This window comes from Geospiza fortis, unplaced genomic scaffold (assembly GCF_000277835.1).
Source record: "Geospiza fortis unplaced genomic scaffold, GeoFor_1.0 scaffold383, whole genome shotgun sequence".
NCBI lineage: Eukaryota > Metazoa > Chordata > Aves > Passeriformes > Thraupidae > Geospiza > Geospiza fortis.
Genome location: NW_005054484.1, coordinates 366,804 through 386,030, shown reverse-complemented (window position 1 = coordinate 386,030; position 19,227 = coordinate 366,804). Strand labels below are relative to the sequence as shown.

The 19,227-nt window shown below is 38.4% G+C and overlaps 1 protein-coding gene across 1 annotated transcript in view; it reads right to left on the bottom strand.

Moving 5' to 3' along the window:
- LOC106631996 (transcription initiation factor TFIID subunit 4-like) overlaps window positions 1–19,227 on the bottom strand; it is a gene marked incomplete at its 5' end in the record, with an annotated part of 149,635 nt that overhangs the window by 72,804 nt on the left and 57,604 nt on the right. The window contains 3 exons of the mRNA XM_031063187.1: window positions 1,349–1,405; window positions 11,243–11,368; window positions 13,188–13,318. Of these exons, the coding sequence (XP_030919047.1) occupies window positions 1,349–1,405; window positions 11,243–11,368; window positions 13,188–13,318 (314 nt within the window). The remainder of the gene's footprint in view (window positions 1–1,348; window positions 1,406–11,242; window positions 11,369–13,187; window positions 13,319–19,227) is intronic.

The following is a 19,227-nucleotide window of genomic DNA, read 5'->3' as shown; positions in this document are numbered from 1 at the left end:
CCCTGCGCACCCTCGGAGCCGCCCGCCCCGCCAGCGCCGCGCCGCCCCCTGGGCCGGGCCGGGCTCCCCCACAGCGGCCCCACCCTGAGCACCGCCACACCGGCCTTACTGGCCCTGCCTTCCACTTCCTCAAGTTTGCAATGACCTCGAAAGAATGCCCAGGAAAGCCACACTGATGCAGCAGCAGCAATGCATTTCATCCCAGCTCTGCTCACTTCCAGCAGCACGGCACCTTCAGCTCTCAGCTCAACAGCCCTTTCTGCTGCCACCAATTGCTCTCAGAAATCTCATTCTTCCTTTACATTCCCTGGCTGCCTACAAAACCCAAGTACTATTAAAATCCTGCCTCTTTTCCTGCGAAATAACTTGATTACTTTATTTCATTTCAATACTTGCTTGACAATTCTAACTCTGGAAACAGTAGGGCCTGGTCTAATGTTTACAAGAACTCATTTCAGCAAGTCTTACTACATAATCACAGAACGAAATGAAGACAAATAAAACTCATCCATGTATTTGGATTTTTTTTTGACTGTTACATACATAAAATCTGTGTAGCTAACGGGATTCCAGAATATTGCCAAGAGGGAAACAGAACAGGAAGAACAGGTCAATACAAAAGGACTTGCTATATGCATTTTTCTGTATATCTTACCTTCCAGTGCATAATTACCTGCTAATGTGTATATCCAAACAAGTTGGCTAAAAAGAATGGCATCATTTTGCTGAAATTGCTTTCAACTGATGGATATTTTAATCTTTCTAATTGATTTAAGTTACAACCCAATCCTAAGGCATGAGATGCCTTAAGCAAAGGACACTCACTCATTTACAGCAAATTAAGGTACTCTTAGAGTAACACATCAGAGCTTCATGGGAAATTATTTGATATTTTTTAGATTATTGTAATTTAGACAAATGAGTAAACAGTCCACTGAATCACACGATACAGAAAATGATTGGCAATTACATTACTTGAAAGAATGTTACCAGAACAAAATGGTTAAGTAACACATTTCTAAGAAAGCGACATTTTACAAAAAGACAAAGGCATATATTTTCCACCAAAATCTAGAGCTGCTGTCATCAACAACCCAACAAAAGCTACAGCTACCTAAAATGGAAATGAAAATGTAATGTATGGAAATATTCTCTTATAAAATCTCCTTAGGCTTCACATGTATTAATGTATTAGTTTGCAAACATTAAGATCAAAGGCGAAGCAACAAATACATCCTAAAAAGTTTTTAGTCAGATTTTTATTAACGATATACAAGTAGCAAGGCATAAAAAATTAATATGTTCAAGCCTTGAAATGTCAAGTGTAATGATCTCTAGCTCTGCTTACCTCCTTTGCTTTTTGTTTCAGTCTAGCTTGCTCTGGGTCTTCTTGCCTTGAGCGACTCTACATGTTTAAAAAAAATGGGGAAAAAAGGTTAACAGATGGTTTAAGAACCCCTCATCTGTTGCAGTAAGTTAAAAAATAGCTAAGAAATAGGAACAGGATACAAGGTATCAAACATGGGACACTTAAATTGACAGAAGCGCAATTTCAAACCCATGAGCTCACCCAAAATGAGGTTAAATGCTCAGTTGTAAATGAGATACAGTCAAGATTTTTGAATTTAAAAAAACCCCAAAACAAAACAAACCAACAAAAAAAAAACACCAAAACCAAACCACAAAAAACCAAAAGAAAACAAACAAAAAACTACCAAAAAAATCAAAAAGAACCCCCAACAAAAAACCCAAAACTAAACCAAAACCAGAAAAACCCAACCCAACCATGCTTTTGTCAATGTGAAAGTTTCCATACAGGTTTAGATTTCAATTATTTAATACTAACAGATTCAAGCATCCAAGAGCAGAAGTTACACCCTTTCATTTATCCAAACTTTTAAATTTACGTCCTCACAATCACGTATTTAAAAATTTACTGTTTGCAACTAAGCTTGTATTTAGGTCTTGGTAGAGAACATGAAGAAAAACCATTGTAGAGTCGCCCTCCCGAAAGATAAATCTGTATAATAAAGATATTACTATTCCATATGAGCTTACTTTGAGTACAGCACAGAAATACACTGTTAAAGCCATTCATGCACCACTAATAATATTCATGTTGTCAATAATAGAACTGGATAAATATTGCTAAATGACAACTTTTGTATTTTCCTTCAAAACCAGGAACAGCTCTAAAAGCAGATCATTTAATTACAATAACCTGTAACATTCCTTTAGACACAGAATATTTTATAACCACATGTTAAAAAACCATTGAATTTATATTTGTGCTCACTATGCCCTCTAAGACTGATGGAATTCAAAACTTCAGAGGTAGATAATGCACACATTATACTTCTATAAATGTGTGATAGGTCAGCATTCTGCAAATGTTGCATAAGAAGTTACAAGAAGCTCCAAAAAAACTCGTGACATCCATGAAAAACTGTTGTTCCTGACACCTGAGAGATGGGGTAGTTCCAATTCAGTATTTCTTTGAGATTTAAAGTGGAATCATTTACCCAACTCCTAAAGGAGTGTCTGTGCCCTCTCCTATCCATTGTGCCCTGCTTGTTGCTATGCTGAAAGCAGAAACTTGAAAGAATTTGTTTGCAAAGTTATATATTCTCAGATTTTTTTCCAGTGTTTAAATTTTTCATACCATATTCTGGTCAGAATTCAAAAGTCCATTAAGAAGACGAAAGGGTAAGGGCTTGCACTTAAAAGGGTTGGGTACTATTTTTGATAACACCTGGAGAGTGCCTTGGCTTGATCTGGCACAGAATTCTGTATCCTTTCTCCTGTCAGCTTTGTGGGTTTGGTTGGTTTTGTTTGAACTGGGATTATTTTTTTTTCAGCTAATATAGCACAGCTATAAAACACAGTGCTGATAACACAGGGTGACATTAAACAAAAACGAGACTTTTAGGTGTGCTGAACTCTTCCAGTGTACACATCAGCTTCACCTTCCAACATCATCTCCAAGTGCTTTTGTGTCTGTTAGCATAAGAGGTTCTTGGACAGGGCAGTGTCTGCAGCAAGTGAATGCCAAACTGAAATCTGAGATAGGCAATGACCAAATCTGACTTGTGAAACTCCACCCCAACACAGGCTGAGGTTCCTTCTAACTGCTGTGGCCAGACAAAAATAAAAACTTAGATACTGTGACCTAGTGAATGTTCAAAGGGCAAAAAGGTATTTTATTAAATATGTGGGTCTGCCAGAGAGCTGGGTTTCTAATCAACACAGTAATTAGTAAGAACTTGATTATATTTATACCTGTTGGGTTAAAAACCAAAGTAACAAAGCCCAGCCAGTGAGCTGCTTCTCCAGGAGATGGGCTCAGGTCAGTATTCATGAACTGAGCTGAACAAGGTCCTTGCTGTCATTTTGCAAGAACAATTCAATCGTTGGAGCCTCAGTTTCTCCAGTATGATGTATGGAAAAGCGTATTTAGCCCTTTCATGGGTTTTGATGATAAATTTATAAGTGTACAATGAACTTCTATTGCCTTGTGAGCCTCACAGTGAAAGCAGAACAGAAACACAAAGTACTGTTACACTCCTGTATGAAGCTGAAAATTCGCCAAATGCAAAGTACAAGTTGAAAGCACAGCAGCTTTAGGAGGAAGCAGAGTGTCCTGGGAGAATCCAACTAAGACTTCTAATATTGTTACTAACTTTCTACAAGGAAATGATAGAATCCTGGAAAACACACCAGAGGTACATAGTGTTTGGGGACAGAGTAAGAAAAATTAAAGCAGGAGATGCAAAGTAACATTGCAATTTCCTGGGCTCCATAAGTGAAGGAAAAACTCTGCAAGTGCTACAGACTAAAGTAACACTTTTAAAAGTTGGGGCTTTTTCTTTCTTCCCCAGAAACTGACCAAATAAGAGCAGATCTGGAGAGTTCAGGATAATCTCAACATGCAAAAGCAAATCACCTACTCTGTGTAAACCCCCAGCTTGTTCACAGTAAATATATGATAAATACTATTGCAGAGGTGAAAGCAGGTATTGAGCTCCTGAACAATACCAAATACAACAATCTTGTTTCAACAATGAAGATCTAAAATACCAGGTGAAGTTTAATATATAACCCAGATTAAAGGTATAGATAGAACTATTTTTACATTTAGAATAATGCAATGATTTTCTAATTATTGCCTGAATCCATGCCAAAGAGCTTTTCCAAAAATCCAGGCTAGTTCTTGTTTCAAACAAGCAAAATCACTACTACTAAAAAAATTTAGGAATTTAACTCTTTTGTGTTCAGATAAATTTTAATAGATTTTTTAAGCAGATTTGTAAGACTAAAATACTCTCCTGTTGGTTATCATGCCAGTAAGCTTTAGAAATAAAATCATCAGCATACAGAGGCTAAAATGTATTAAAGGACAAGTAGAAACATCGACTATCTCATTAATTCTTTACTTTATGATCTAATGTAAATTATAAAAGGCTTCACCAATGCTCATGCAACACAGATTAAAGCAAATATAAGCAAATGCAAATGTCAAGCTTAAGAGAGGTGCCTAAATGAGCTTTAGAAATGTCACTGGATTCCCTTTACACTCCATTCCACACGTGAACATCTCTCCCTTCCTCTGAAGAGTTTGCACAATTTTGCTGCTGCTCAGCTCTTGTAGTGCTTTGTCTACATGGCAACATCACCAAGCAATTATTTCACTATTTTACACTTACTTTTGTCAAGCTACTGACTAATCATTCCTAGCTTTTTTAAAATATCAGTTTAACTTTTTTCTTCCAGTTAATTCATATTTTGGGTTTTCTCTTCCTTTCTACTTTATCTCTAACATCCAAATCTTAATATGCAGCACTTCACCTGTTTTGTGAAACACTCTTTTCCAAAGTCTTTTAATGCACCAATGTCTCCTTCCTCTAAAACTCTGGAAACACCCACTGATCAGAGAACCCACCAAATCAAATACTTCCAAGGACTTTATCACCATTCCTTTGCCTTCCTCTCCCTGTTCATCATGTCTAGATCTGTAAATACAGCAGGCTGCATTTACATAATGTATTTTCCTGTTGATGAATAAACACCTTTAAAAGCAAGCAAGCTTCCCATAGTAATTTTAGAGAAACCCAGGACTGATCCTAAGCAGATAACATACTTCTAAATATATTAAATGCTGTCTCCTCTGAGAATGTATTCAGCAAACCAGGTTTGTTAACATTTCTCCCAAACATCAGCTATTTTATTAGACCAGACAACCTGATATTTTAATTGTGAAGAACCAAATGCTTTGTGTTAGAGAGTTCTTGATCTGAAAACTGAAAACTGCATAGATCACATTATGTCTATGGAAATACTGGATTTCCAAAGTATGAAAAGCAGAGTATGTTAAATGTGTGTATTCAAAACAACAGAAATAAGGGGCTTCATTTACATGTTAGCAAACTCCCTAATGTTCCAAACCTCAGCTCTTCCCCTGGCTTGTGTTAAGGCAGGAGGCCACAAAAGAGACATCTAATTACACAAGGAACAGTGTACTTTTAAGGGTATCTCAGATTTCACAGAATTGTCTTAAACTAGAAAGCAACAGTGTTTTTAAAATTATAAGGGTATTTATAACCACAGCATACTTATAAACATGCACCAATTTTTTTTAAAATTGGAGCATATTCTGCATCTATGCAGATGGACAGACTAAAAGTACTTCTGATGTGTTTCATTACCATAATTATTCAATCCTTTGCTTGATTATTAATGTCAAAGCTGCACTGTTGCTAAATTTTTGATCCACTAACAAAATTAAGTGTTCTGTTTAGATTTGTAAGGACTTTAAAGTCTCAGCTTGTTGCACCTGTGCTGGGAAATGCCTCACAGGGTCTCTGCTGCAACTGGCTACATCTGATCCCAACTAAGGCACTTGCAGCTCTACTGCCTCTGACCAATACTTACACTGGGGGTCTTGAATGCCTCAAATTCATCTTTTTGCATTAAATAATGAGAGAGTCACAACTGCAGGTGCTGTACTATCAAGAGCCACTGCTGTGCCAACAGTTTCAATTTTATACCTATTTTTTCCCCATTGATGACATTAGAACTTCACCCACGGCTGTACCAGCTTATAACTTTCACTTTTAATTAAAGAAATTAAATTGGCAACATGAAACACTTTGCTTTCACGTTAGCTTTGTTAATAAAAAGTGAAAGTTAAAAGCATCATAGCTGAGGGTAAAACGCGGCTCACTGTTACAACCATGGTGAGGTGGAATGCAGAAGCACAGGTCTGAAAAATGATTTATATTAAAATCATTAAAATTGCAGTAACAAATTCCTAAGAATTCAGAAATTATCTCAACGCAATAATTGCCATTTTGCTTTGCTCCCATCAGAAGTGAGCTCCAAGTGCTCAGGCAGGCAGGAGGCTGCACTGAATCACTGCTCTCAGAAGGGGAAGGGATGAAATGGAATGCCTGAACTCAGACTCAGGGAGAGCCCCTCCCAGCATCACTGCACAGGGTGGAAGGGAATCTGCAGCACCAAATTCCAGTGATCTCTCCATAAAAGAGCCCTTCAGCCTATAGTACTACCCAATCGTCCATATATGCTAATTAACTTTACAAACAATTCTAAACATAATTTTCCATTTACTTATGTAAATTTTCTTTTACAGAACACATCTTGCTCTTGTGATAGTTGTAGTTAAGGTCCCAGAACTTGACAGACTTGTGCTACTAATACATAACACTCAAAATAATAGACTAACTGAATGCATATACTGGAAATTAAATTTCAGCATTATTTTATAATAAAATACACAGGCATTCAGACAGTTTGAGCAGATCAATTAACACACTAATTTTAATGTGATCCACTTTATCATAGATTATAACACAGAGTTTGATTCATTCATTTTCTGAGAGCCAGGACAACCCCAAGCTGTAACTCCTTACTGTCACCACTCTCTCAAAAAAAAAATTCAGAAATAAAAACAATAAAACAACAACAAATCAGCTACGACCTCCTACTCCTTCTGCTGCCAGAAATATTTCCATTATTAGCCCAGAACCAGAACTTCATTCAACTTGACAGACACCACCTGCATCTTTCAGATTTTGGAAATAGCTCTGAAAGCAGCAAGAACACAGATTTACTATAATAAGACTAGTGCTTTGTTGGGTTTGGGTTGGGTTTGTTTTTTTGTTGGTTTGTTATTTTGTTTGTTTTTTTTTTTAAATCTGCACGAGACACACCATGTCAAACGTAAAGGTAAATTCCTCAAGTGATTTTAGTCTGGCTTTTGACCTTTCTGCAGCCTTAAGACTCCCCTCAGCTGCCTGTGCCATCCCCAAAGGCCCAGAGAGGATGTCTGGTTCTGCACACACCTGGCAACAACAGCCAGTGGCTCTCACAGGCAGAACAAACCAGGGCCAAGAGTTGACTCTCCCAAATATCTCCTTTAAAGAGACTGTGCTCTACTGATGTGTTTATACACAGGATGGGCCCTCCTCGTGCCATTTTTTTTTCACCTGTGATGCTCATGTCAGGAAGGAAACCCAAAACCAGCGACAAGCAGGGCAGCTCAGTCAGTCCCTCCCTGCACAGCTCCTCCTCCTGACACTTCACATTTTCTGGGGCTTGAGACAGGAGCTCTTCCAGCAGCAGGAGGTGCCTGGACCTCACAGCTTGGGGACTTTTTAACACTTCTATAATAAAAACAGCTTCTAGAAAGTAAATTAGAGAAAAGCTTTGGGCCACATGTTCAAGGCTGGGAATGCTGTGGAATATTTTGGAATGTTGTGGGACACTCTGAAACATTGTGGAAGGTTATGGAATGTTGTGGAATATGATGCAGGATCCCTGAGGTGCAGGAGCTCATTCTGGCTCCTGCAACAGAGCAGTAGTAGTTCCAATTTTCAGATTCTTGATGTAAAAGAAATTGTATGTTGCATTGCTACTGCAGCATACCATGATTTTTCCTTTCCTCTCAAGTTTGTCTTCCCCCAAAATATCCCACTGGAAAGAGAACATCACTCACAATGCTTCTCAGCTGGTGATATTAAGTTTCTATTTCTCAAGTATTTCCCAGGCATGGGACATAAGATTTTGTAAAATTCCCTCATTTACCAAGCTAAATAACATTGCTATTTTGTTTCACAGACACTCATGTAGTGCTACAGCTAATTTTAACTTTAGTGACTTTTCTAGGAATGTCAAAATTTTTTTGAAATCTAACTTTGTTTTCCTTCTACCTTCTCATCTGATTTGATCTCTCTCCTTTTTCCAAAAACATTTTCTGAACCAAACCAAGTCCATCTGAGTGCTTACAAATTTTGCGATAATTTCCTACTGTACCAACTGAAATTATGGTTGCAGATCAACCAGAACACTTGTGCCAAACATTTTCCTTTCTCCTCCTAAAGAAACTCACCCATCACCCAAAACAACACAAACCTGAAACCTGATGCTTTCTTTGGCCATCATTCACCGTTTTTTTTCCCTACCCCTTACTGAACTGCAATGCTAAATTACCAGATCAGTTTTAAGGGTTCCCAAAGACTCATGCTGCCTCCCCTTTGATTTCAACCTATTCCTTCATTTTTCATTATCTTCTCCATTGATTATCATGTTACAAAGTAGATTATTTAACACCATCTGCTTCAATGCCCAAAACATTTCCTTCACTGTCTTAATTCTTCATCAAAACCTGGACTTTGGCTGTTAACAAAGCTCCAAAGTGTAAGTAATTAAAAAAGTATTTTCACTGTGCAAATTCAACCTTTTTGTGCTCTTCCATATGAGACAGCAGATGAGGTACCACCAGCAGGAAGCTTTGAAACTGTCACTAAAATGGTTCTGCTGAGTAACTTTAAAAACACATTGTACAATAACCTGTCAAAACACTTCCAAGATAAAAGACCATGCTGTTTCTCTAAAAGGCACTTTAAGAAGTTGCAGTTATAAATAAACATGATTTTTAGATTTAAGCATCTGTAGGAAGGAAAACAGAAATTTCACTTTAAATGCCAATTTTTTTTTATATTTTAAAGAGGGCTTCTCAAGGTGCCAAAGGTGCTGTGGCTGGGGGAACAGTGCCTTTGCAGGGTGGGTGTTTGAGCCCCCAGAGCCAGCTGAACATCTCCCCCTTTGCAGACACAGATGTCCCCAGGCCACAGAGACCAGTGGGTGCTGCTGGTGTCACTTGGGCAGGCTTGACCTGTGGCCATTTCATCCCTGTGGCACTGCAATGTCTGCATCCTCCCACAGGGGCTGAGATCGCCTCAGACAACAAGGCACATTCAGAAAAAACAGAAATAACCAAAATCCTGGCTCAACAAATATCACTGCTCATGTACAGGTGCTTTTGCATTTGAGCAGCACCAGAGAATCTACGGAAATAATGGAAAATCTATTCTTTAGACTAAAAAATTGCAATCTGACCATATTTTACCAAACTATGTCCTACATAAGCCCTGCACTGGATCACTCATCCATCAGAACTGACTGGGGAACACCAGCTAAACACAGCAAGCTCAGTTCTTACTTTATTTTTTAAACCACAACATTTCATAAGCACCTTCCAAGGGGTCCACAGTGTCTTCTACTGCCCTCTCTAAATATTAACACTGATAAATCAGCGCTGCTTTGTGCTCTGGTTTTGGATTTTTAACACCTTGATTTATTTTTCACCTTCATGTATTTCTTCCAAGTTGTCACCTGGTTATGAAGATGAAGTATGCATTCAATAATTTCATTAAGGTAATTTTTTTCAAATAAATTAGGGTATTCTTTTGCATTTTTTGTTGCAGAATTCTTAAATTTGCTCTTCCTGTGTTTTATAGGAATCAAACTTGATGATTGTGTATTTATTTCCTAAATTTAGACTTCACAGGACTTCATATTATCCAAGACTGAAACAACAACAAAAAAATCTGTCCAAAAAACAGAATATCAATTCATGAAGGAATTCAGGTTGGATTGAACACCAGGAGGTCCAGACTGCAAAAGGCTCTGTACAGTCAGGAAAACATTTCTGAACTAAGACTAAGGACTATAAGCTACTGCATTTTTCTCAATGTCCATTCAAAAAAAAACAACCAATGTAACTAAGAAGCACCAGGATACACAGAAAATGATTCACCAAGATGCAGTCACTGAATGGAGAAACCAGGATAAAAAATAAATAAGCATTTCTTTATTTTTAATAAATAAGAATTAGAATGAAAACAGTAAAAATATGCTTTTATAAAAACTTTTAAAGAGTACCTATGCTGTGTAAAAATTTGTGGAATATTTAATAATGTGAACAATTATAAATTAAGACAGAACAGATTACAGTGGTCTAACTGAGAAACAGATTTCTAAATAAGCAAGGTTGGTTTTTTTTTATTTTTTAATCTCTCAGTTTGTGAACATTAATGGCATAAAATCAGGAAGCTGTGTTACAATTAAACATGGAGTTGTACTGTATAACCTCTTCAGAATATACAATAAATAACTCAAGGAAGATTCAAATACAATTAAAAATGGGATAACTAAGGGATGAACTTATTTGCAGTTAGATATGATCTATATGATTAAATTTACTTATCCATATGATTAAATTTACTTATCTATATGATTAAGAGACTTATCTATAGCTATGTGCTCTTGAAACAACATCATCTGAGTGTTCCATTGCACCTATGGACACTCAGTCTCCGGAATTAAAGTTACAAAGGAACAAGTCCTGAGCACAGGCAGCTCCCTGAAGACAGGCATGAACCACTCAAATACTGCAGTTACAGAGAAGAGACTGGAACACATTTAAATTAACAAATGAACAAAACTGTTTCAAAACAAAGTCTAAAAACTTAAGAAGTAAAAAGCCTCTAAAAATATTAATCAGAATTTACTGAATTTGTTTAAAGACCAGAAGTGTAAGCTATAATTCTCCAGTGGCACAGAAACCCTTGGCATCTATTAAATTTCAAAGGCAATTGTAAAAATCATTTCACAGAATTATTTTGCAAGTGTTAGCCACTGTCTCCTGTGCTCCCAAGAACTCATCAACTTTGGGGCTGTATGTGGAAAAACCAGAGGCATCCCAGGCAGGGGGGTCTGGAGTCAGCACATAGCAGAGCCTGACCATGAGTTCAAGGTGTGGTGTCACACCAACAGCACCTTTCTTATGGTAACAAAATGTGCTTAGGAAACACATATCACAAAATTAAATAATTGTTTGAATGCTATAGATTGTTAAGTAGTTAAAAAACAGTGAAAGTGATACCTTGGCAGCCTTCAGCAAAATTTCCCTCTCTTGTTCATCTTTCCTTTGCTTTTCCAAACGCTCCAACTGCTCAAAGAACTTCAGCTGGGATCGGACATCTGTGGCTTGCTCGTACCACTCATCATCCTGGAAAACAGAGACAGGCCTTAGAAAAGCAGCCACTTCACCCAGACCAGGCATTGACAGACTGGAAGTGTCACACATTAAAATCTTTCCATTGTACTAATAAGAAAATGATTATTTTTTAGTGAAGCCAGCCTATGGCAAATAACACAGTGAGAATCTGATAATTTAATTAATATCTAAGCAATTTTAAAAGAACAAGAATTGGTTTATCAGATACACGAAAGAGTTTAAAAAAGTAAAACCAACTGACTTAATGATGGAAAAATCTAAAATGCTTAACTTTATTACTGAATAATCCTAGCTGTTGCTTATAAGCAGGCTCATAACCCAAAATTCCTGCATTTGTTCTAATCTTGAACTAGTAACAGACTTTCTCAAGAAGCAACATTATAAAAGCATTAAAGCTAAAAACTCAGTTGAGAAGAAGCCTCTAACTCCAATTAAAACAGAAACTTATGACAACTAAGAGCATGCTAGTTTTCCTAGCACACAGCAACCAGGAGAGTTTATGGCATGAGCTACATGGAGAACACTAAATGTCAGTCAGAAAAATAAGCTTTCACATTACTTTCATCCCATTTATCTACTTAATGCTCTCCTTTCTGACTACCATGCTATGAAATCAAAGAATAGCATTAACTAAGAAAAATACAGAACACAATGACAATGCTACACTTCAATCAGAGACAACACTATTTTTTTCCTAAGGATCTTTTAAGCCACTATTTTAAATTCTTCTTTGGCTTAGCACGGACTAAGCAAATTGTTTTCTTCTCAGACACCATCCTAGAGAGAAGGAAGGAGAGACTTAACACTTCTGAATATGGTAAGGAATACTGAAAATAAACAAGGATATTTACTTTTAATCCAATATAGTAGAATATATGCATCAATTGCAATGAAAGATCTAAGTGTTGGTAAAAGGGATTTTTCAATCACAATGACATTGATTATAATCACAGATCCCAGAGATTATTATTTTTGCAAATATCACACAGAATTAACCATGACTCAGGTCATGGGGCGCCCAGGTTTGGGAAATATGTAGGCTAAGACACAGTTCAAAGCTGTTTGACTAGACTGACACTCCAGGAATACAAAAAAGTACACCACAAAACCAAGGAACAAACTAAACCAGAGCTATTCAATGTATATATATGCTAAAGAAATCTAAACACAGCTTAGACAACACAGAATTAGTTATTGCCATCTTCCTTGACACCAGTGTAACAACTACAATAACTACAATAACACAAGTACCTTACTTCTACTGGAGAAGGTATTTCAAATAGATCAAGAAAAATGTTTAATTTATTTGAATTTTAAACTGGTTTGTAGATCTTTATTTAAATTTCCCCCTGGTTTGAGATATCAAAATTGCTTCAGTTTTCTTCAGGAATACAATCACGAACAGAAGAATCAGTGAAGAATTTACAGCTGAATTCTTTAGTTGCTAAGGCAGATACTGGCAGCTTTTGTAAAATATTTAGTAAAACAGTAACATTTCTCACATTCAGAAAAGTTACTATAGATTCCTAAATACCAAAGCATTTTCAATCCAGTTCCTGGATACTCTGGACAAAGAAGGAACTATCAGGAACAAGTCTTACTCCCAATCCATGAGCAGAAATAGCTTAGCACGTGCTCCGTGCCAGACACTTCACAGGACAGAAACAACTCCCCACCCAAACGGCCCAGAGAGGAGAGGATGAGCAGGCTGCAGTGCCAGGCAGAGCCATGGCAGCAGTGCTGCTGCAGAAAGCTGCAGGGAGGGCAGCAGGACATGGCTGTGTGAGCACAAACCCCTGGGCACACTTACTTTGTACGACTCCATCCGGTGCTGGGTTATCACTGTCACCTTCTCTATCACTGTCCTTAATCTGCTCTGTGTTGCATGGGAAATAAAAGTAACCACCTCAGCTGGCACATCAGTAATTCCTAGTTTTTTAGCTAAAGCAAAAAAAACAAAACAAAACAGGATTAGCTTACTCCCCATAGGAAAAAAACCTGAAACACAAACAAAGCTCTAAAGGACTTTACATCACTACTTCATTTTCCTGAATAGACTTTACATCACTACTTCATTTTCCTGAATAGAAAAACCCATGACAGTGTATTTATGTGGCTTTGGTGACACATTCATGTCCCCCTGAAAAGGGTGCAACTCTGCTTTACAAGTTTAAAAGAAAAATCAGAGAATTTCTTTAACACTTGAAAGCACTTAAGAACTTTGCTGAAGTTTAGCCTGGCCCATTAAACTGAGTCATGCCAGAGTATGAGACAATCTTGTTCTACACAAGAAAAAACAATTCCTTTATTTTCATAAGCATTAGTGCAGACGAATTTCAGTGTTGAGCAGGTGAGAGTTGAGAGCAAAGCATTCTGTTGCATCCTTTAGCCTACACCAGTGGCATAGTACTGATAACAGAAATTCTTTAGGTGAAAAAAACCTATTAATTGAAGGCAAAGAAATAAAATCATATTAAAAAGAGTTGTTTAGAAACACCAGCTGTCCCCCCAATACATATTCAAGGTTACCTGGACATTTGACACTTTGTGCTGAGTTTATAAGAAAAGCAAACAGTCTACAGTCTGATGCATTTACATATTTTAAAAACATCCAAACTACAGAAAAAAGTTATATGGGTAACACTCAAGGACTCCTAATTTCATCAAAATAATTACCAGGTATTGGATATAAATTGGTAGGTATATGAATATATGTACTTATTTAAACTACAGTCCTACAAAGGCATACACGGTCCCGGCAGGACAGTTTTGTGGGTAGAAAACTCCCTGTGTGCATGCACAGATACAAATATTTCACACAGGAAAAAAATGGATAGCTGTGTTTTGTATGGACCATTGGTGTTGAACCACCACAAAAGAATAAATCTCCTGAGTCACTTGCCCATTGAATGGACACAAGACTTTCAAAAGCAGTTCGGCTGGGACACATGAATGGTTATGCAAAACACAGAAATCTGCGACTATTTCGGTCAGTGCTTCCTACAGAGCCAATTGCAAGGGAATCCTCGTCTGGGGAGGGGTCCCTGAGCAAACGCCGACCTCGGCTGCACGAGAGCGAGTGTTGGCTTTGCGAGGCGTTCCTACCTTTCCCTGGCTAAATTCCAGAGCAAGAAACCCACGGCTCAAACAAAGTGGGAGAAATGAGTGGAGCGGGGCCGCAGCCATGAGGAGCCGGCACCTGCCCCGTCCTGTCCCGCCCCTTTTCCCTTCCCTTCCCTTCTCTTCCCTTCCCTTCCCTTCCCTTCGCACCTGATCCACCGGGATCTGCCCCTACCCGGCCTCCCAACTCCCTCCCCACCGGGATCTGCCCCTTCCCTTCCCCCAGCACCCGATCCACCGGGATCTGCCCCTTCCCTTCCCTTCTCCCGGCTCCCTCCCCACCGGGATCTGTCCCTTCCCTCCCCAGCGGGCTCTGCCCTCCCTCCAGGATCTCCCATCCCAGCGGTGGCCGGACCAGCCCCACTCCGCTCCCAAGCCGCGCCTCCCCAGCACGGTTCTGCACTCCGGCTACCGCTGGTGCTCATTTTAGGAATTCTTTGAAGTCGTTACCTCTTAAACTAACTAAATCACCGGCTCCCTATCTTACATGTTACCTTAAGGATTTCAGCAAGATGTATATATGATTTTTTACTAATTTTTGCTTTATCATGGGGAAAAAAATAAATTAAACCTTTCTTGGTGCCCAATTTGTCCTGTGTAATAGAGCTGCAGCTGCGCTCAGGTTGCTGAAAGCTGAATGAGTAATGGCATGCAGACACACACATTAAATCCCAACGCTGCCACTGCCACCCAGGCAAATGAAGTCCTTGAAGTTGGGAGGACAATTCCTACAGGCAGGAGCAATTCCTCCACACCAGACTGGCAATATTTGAGCACGCACCATTTTACTACGCAAACATGTGTAAGCAAAGCCATCACTCAGAAAACCCTAGTCTGAAAGATAAAATGCAAGTAAGAAGGGACATTTAATTAACTAGTATCCAGAAAAGAGGCTTGGAGATGGAAAATTCTGCCCTATTCTAGGTAAGGGTGAGAATGTGTAATTGTTACAGTTCTTTGAATTTGAATGTAACTACAGCCACCCAACTTCCCTGAAAACACACACACTCCTTTTATAACAAGAACTGTTGCCATCTTGGGTTTTTTCACAATAAAGGTCTCTCTAATCTCAAAGAATTTTATTCTGAATAAAGTCAACCACTATAGTACTTTTCTTGTCCCTTTAATTCTTCAGAAATTCAACCCCAATCTATGGACCATTCTCTGAGATACCTGATGCCTTAAGATTGTGTTCTTCATCAGCCTCTGCAATCTATCTTCTCCTAAAATCCTCCAACTTAAAATTACCAAGTCCAGAAAACTACCCAGAGGCCATAGAGTCCCTTGGGAATCTGCCCTGGGACCTACCCTTTTAATGGGTGTCTCAGAGACCTCAGGGGTGAGACACAAAGTCCCCTCACCAGGTCTGCAGATGGCACCACCCTGAGCAGTGCAGAGGGAAAGGACCTGGCCAGTGAAACGAGAGGAACTCCATGGAGCTCCTGAAGGACAAGTGCAAAGCCCTGTGCCTGGGCTGGGGTCAGCAGCCCTGGTGGGATGGATGCATGGAGAGCCTGGAGGCCAGCAGGTAACCCAGGTTCCAGCACTGCACCCTGGCCCCACGGGCTGTACCCACAGCAGAACAGTAAATCAGTGACAAGCAACCCACCAAGGGAAGCAACTCCTCCTCTTCACTCAGCCCACACCTACAATCCTGCACCCGTGGGTCACCCAGTACAAGAAAAGTTTGAAAAAACTTGAATCCAGAAAAGTCAATGAGATGGTCATGGGGGTTGCAGCACAAGATCTACATGAGGAGAACATGAGGGTTCTTTTTCTTGGAGTAAGAAGACTTAAGGGAGAGTTGATTGAGAAGATAGAGCCAGACCCTTTATTAAAGTTGCTTGGAAGAAGAATGAAAAATAAATTCATAAACTGAAACAGCTGTTTCTGACTGGATATAGGGAAGAATTCTTTCATGAAGAAAGAATAATGGAACCCTTTGCACAAACAAGTTGTAGACTGTCCCACCTCTCAGGTTTCTAAGACTTGGCCAGTTAATGCCCTAAACAACCCAGTCTAAATTGAATGTTGATCCAGCTTTGAGCTAGAGTGATTCAATGATCCCTGTCCTCCTGCACATGTGCTCCATATTCCTTATTACTGCACAGCACTGTGACATCCCTCCTCCATCCCAGCTCATCCCCTGGCACATCTCCCAGTCCATATTTGTCCAGCATGCCAGCTGAGCACAGTCAGGGACCCTGAGCCCAGCCAGTCTGTGCCAGAGAGCTCACTGGCAGCCAACCAGGCAGAAGAGCAAAGAAAAGCAAAAAATGGCTTCACTTCCCCCTCAGCTCAGGCACACAGAGGGGGCTCTGTCTAACTCCTGATTTATCAATCGACTCAAAAGTGACCTGAGGGGAAAGAAGAAAGGCAAATGGAATATTCAATCACTTAAGGCTAAAACTCTTTGGAAAACAGGATAAGGGGAAAAGAATACAATTTTCCCCCAAATGAATTAGCATCAAGGAACCAGACTACAAAAAGATTTTTAAAAAGTCATCTTGTCATCCACACGATTTATCATGTGTGGAAGCATCATCACATCTTCCCTGCTCTAAATTACATTAGTTAAGCCCTGCTAGCTTGGGATGTCAGAAGCAGGGTGCATTCCAAAGCTGCATTCTACACGAAGATTTGGCACACTCCTTGAATACTTGGATTGCACTTGGGGCAGGGGTGGGAAAATTACCAATTTCAGCCACATTTGAAAATGCTGGCCTGCTTATCCTTTCATTCACAGTTGCTCACACCACTGTGCTGAATCCACTGACCTATGAGATGTTGTGATACCACTGCTTAGAGCCTGGCCCTTTTTGCTTTGTGCTACTCACTAAAAATGCCAAATAGAAACTGAATCTATGCACAGAGCTGGCAACTATTAATTTTCATATGCTTCTATATTAAAGTCTCTGTTTAGTCTTTTTTTCTTGACTGCCAGTTCTCTTCCTGAGATCCACTCTCATTTATATATTTCTTAAAATGAAATGTATAAAAGTTCATCCACTCTCATTTATAAAAAACATTCTGGAATCCTGTCTGCCATCAAAGGAAAACAACACTTATCTCTAAATGGGAAATTCCTAACATATTCTTCTAGTCTGCTTAATTAATTTTCCCAGTGTTAATAGGAAAAGGCTACTCTTCCCTTTTCAGGGTTCCCTAGAGTGATAGAGTGATAACGATGTGGAACAGAAATAGAATTTATACTTTAAAGAAATGTATAGATGCACATATATATATTCTAAATCTATAGATACACATATATACTCTACTAAACATAGCTAATTATACAACAAAACACAAATATCCTTGTTATTACTCAACTTTCTAACCAAGTTACTGGACAGTGGGCTTTATCTACTGATATTTTCATTTAAGCCCTAGCATTCTGAATTTTGGTCTTAACTGCACCATTTGATCTTTACAATACATACATTTAAATATGTGCAGAAACCAAGGAGAAAACTAAGATTAAAAAAAAAACAACCTTACTTCTATCAACAGAGTGCTTTCCCCTGTCTTCTGTTTTTAAAAAGTTTAAATTCTTCCTGATTTTTACGTGATCATCTCAATGTGCTTTAAGTTTGATGATGTGGCAATCTTAACTTGCAGTCTTGTGATCAAAAGTATCATATGTGGAATTTGAAAAGAGTTGCTTGCTTTTAAATAATACATTTGTGAAATATAGACATTTTGGATAACAAGTATATGCCTCAAGTCTTTAAAATTACTTTAGCAATGTAATTTTGAACTTTTCCTAAAGCTATGATAAAAACATCATCAAGGTTAACAAAAAAAAAAAAATGGAGCTGGAGCAAAGCAATGCTCCAAGCTATAATTTTAACCCATCTCTCCAGTTGAATTCAAGTTTTGATATTGTTAAAGACAAAACTAAGGTCATACTCTTTATTCAAGTGCTCTCACCAGATCTCTATTACACCAGAACTGTACAAGACAATCAAGAATTGATGATTGATTGAAAGAAAACTTCAATTCTTTGTGGCAGAACTCAGTTACAGCACACCCTCAGAGGCATCAGATGCTACTGAAGAGTCACAATATCCTACATGAGAAATATGAGGGAGAAATTTGTACTCAAATTTCAAGTTTTTAATCTGCCAAGCATTACAGAACAACACAATAAAGTCTGTCTACATGTTAATTCTTAATTACACATCTGGAAGCTTTAATAGCAAACTCTGGTTTAATCAGAATTTAATAAAGATCTACAGTAGATGAGCATGCAAAGAAGTGTGTTAGGATATTTTGTTACAAATAAACTATATTATATTTTAAATTTTTTGATATTGCAACAGAGTTACTGTAAAGTCAGAACTTAGATACAAGTTCCAAAAACCTTGAGGGAAAAAACGTTCAGCAATATTATTCTGATATTGGCATATGTGTCAGTAGCACAAGATTGTTTTTTACAAATATAAAAGCACCTAAACCTTGTAACTGAAAACTTTTTAAGTCTCATGAAGTGAAAATTCTGCTATCATCTGCTCAGTTATCTGAAAGTCACTGGCTTTGCAACACTTTAGAAGTTTAATTATATTTTATTGATCAAAAACCAAAACAAATCATAAGGAGGGTACTGCCCTATTTGGGAAGCAGAAGAAAAATACTGTCTTTGCAGATAGGCTTTCAAAGAATCAAAAAGTTACTTCAATAATTTATAGTATAAGAGGACTGACAGGATTGAGATCAAAGATAAAAAAAAT